Raw genomic sequence first — 2,217 nt, forward strand, 5'->3', positions numbered from 1 at the left:
CCTCCCAGCATTCTGCTCTGTTTACTCCTCCCTCCTGTTTTAACCTATCAGGGCAAGCAGCTTCTTTATTTAATTAACCAATGACCTTCCTCCATCATCCAGGTTGTAGAGGGTCCATAGGTTGAATAACATTGTTAACAGCTCTTAGATCTGTCACCATTCTCCATTTTCTAGATTTCTTTTTAACAACAAATATAGGAGAATTCTGGGGGCTGGTTGATTCTCCAATATGGTGAACATCTTGTTGTTCCTGCTGTTCTAAGTCCTGCAGCTTTTCTTCAGTAAGAGGCTATTGTCTAACCCATATTGGTTTTTCGGTTACCCATTTAAAGTCAGGGCCATTAGTACTTCTGAAGGTTTGCTAGTTGCTTTGTGTACTTGTACAACGTGAATGGCTAGTAACCTTTGTACATAGTACCTTATAATATCCTTCCCAAAAACATGAGTTTCTGGGACTGCAGGAATATTGATCTGGGTATTCCATTGCTGTAGCAGGTCACAACCCCATAAATTCACTATGATATTAGCCACATTTGCCCTCAGCCTTTTTCTCTGTCCTCCTGGCCCTATGCATTCAACCCATCTCATGCTTTGTTTCACTTGAGATAGGGTTCCAATTCCTAAAAATTGAACATCTGCCTCTTGAATATGCCAATTTGGATGTCAAGATTCTGGAGTAATGATGCTCACATCTGCATCCATATCTAGTATTCCCTCCATTACAATGTTACTTATACACACTCTTAGCTTTGGTCTTTGAAGATTTATAGAAGTCTGCCAAAAAAAATATGCTTCCTATTTCTTATTGGAATTTTTGATTCATCCTCCATGTTTATTCCATCATCCAGAACAGTATAGCTTTTTACAGCAGGCAATTGATTTTTTTAATTTTCCTGGTGAGACTTGTCTTTCACAGTGACTGGGAATGATTAGACAACTTTTGACTTGGAGGCTCGTGAGAGGCCCCCCAAGTAGTTTCCTGATGTTATTAGGTTGCCTTTCCTGTCTTTTGTTGATCTGCATTCATTGGTCCAATGTCAGTCTTTGTAATACCTCCTACATAATCCAAAATATTGATAACTTTTATTTTTGACATTCCCGGGGGGAGGACATTATTTCTATTAATTGCTTATATACAATCCCTTCTCAGATGTCTTATTCTACCACAATTAAAACATTTGGCATTTTGACATCTCCGTATACCTTTGGAAATTGCTTCTCCTACTCAAGCCTCAGTATTATAGTCAAATTTCTCAATGTACAATTATGCAGGATCCATTTATCCATTGGTGCTGATCTAAGCTTTAAAGGCCCAAGTATCTTTTTGCATTCTAAGTTGGCATTTTCAAATGCCAGAGATTCAGTAAGTACTCATCTAGCTTCTGAGTCTGTTACTCCTATTTGTACAGCCTTAGTTAATCTTTGTTAAAAGTAACTAAAGAATTCTCCCTTGCCCTGTTTAACCCTGGTATATGATTCAATTTATTTTCCTAGTTCTTGAATCCTGCCCCAAGCATTTAAGGCTTCTTTGTGGCATATGAGCAAGATTTGTTCATTGTAAAGACCCGATCCTATGGGTCAGCATAAGTGCCCTTGCCATGAATTTGGGGAGCCTCAAGTCCTGTTGCATTTCTCTATTATAAACTTTTTTACCTTTTCTCACCAATAGCATTTCCACAGTAGTTGTGGCCTATCTTCCAGTACTTCTGAAACTAACTGAAGCTAATCATGTGGGGTAGTCGTATTACTAGAAGCCCTTGTCTTTACCATCTCCCTAACAAATGATGAATGCAAGCCATAAGATACTTCTGCTTACTTACTTTCTGTTAGATCACACATACCTATAGGTATCCATCTATAATCTTTGGATCCTTTTGGGCATTTAGAACTTGATACTTTTTCAGAGTTGTACAGGCTAGGAAGCTAAAACCCTGAGTAAGTCATCTCTGACTCTGACAAGTACTGGCGATGTTAAATCCTGTCCTTGTACCTTCTTTCCCTGATAATCAGCTCTAATAATTTCTTCAATCATTTCAAGTCTTTTTACTACTGTCTTTTGTAATGCCTGAATCTCTTACCCTATATATTCCTAGTGATTTCATTGATGCACCCAGCCTCTGGTCCTCATTCTGCACATGCTATTCCAAGGTACAAAGTTTTCCTTTAAAGAAAACATCTCATCCTCATCATTGGAAAGCATGTAGATTGCCTTCCTGG

At 38.4% G+C, this 2,217-nt stretch overlaps 1 protein-coding gene across 1 annotated transcript in view; it reads left to right on the forward strand.

Moving 5' to 3' along the window:
* LOC101985321 (liver carboxylesterase-like) overlaps positions 1–1,683 on the forward strand; it is a 12,569-nt gene extending 10,886 nt beyond the window's left edge. The window contains exon 9 of the mRNA XM_013355549.1: positions 1,670–1,683. Coding sequence (XP_013211003.1) covers positions 1,670–1,683 — 14 coding nt within the window. The remainder of the gene's footprint in view (positions 1–1,669) is intronic.
* Positions 1,684–2,217: the final 534 nt, after the last annotated feature.

Source organism: Microtus ochrogaster, unplaced genomic scaffold, assembly GCF_000317375.1.
Source record: "Microtus ochrogaster isolate Prairie Vole_2 unplaced genomic scaffold, MicOch1.0 UNK170, whole genome shotgun sequence".
Lineage (NCBI taxonomy): Eukaryota > Metazoa > Chordata > Mammalia > Rodentia > Cricetidae > Microtus > Microtus ochrogaster.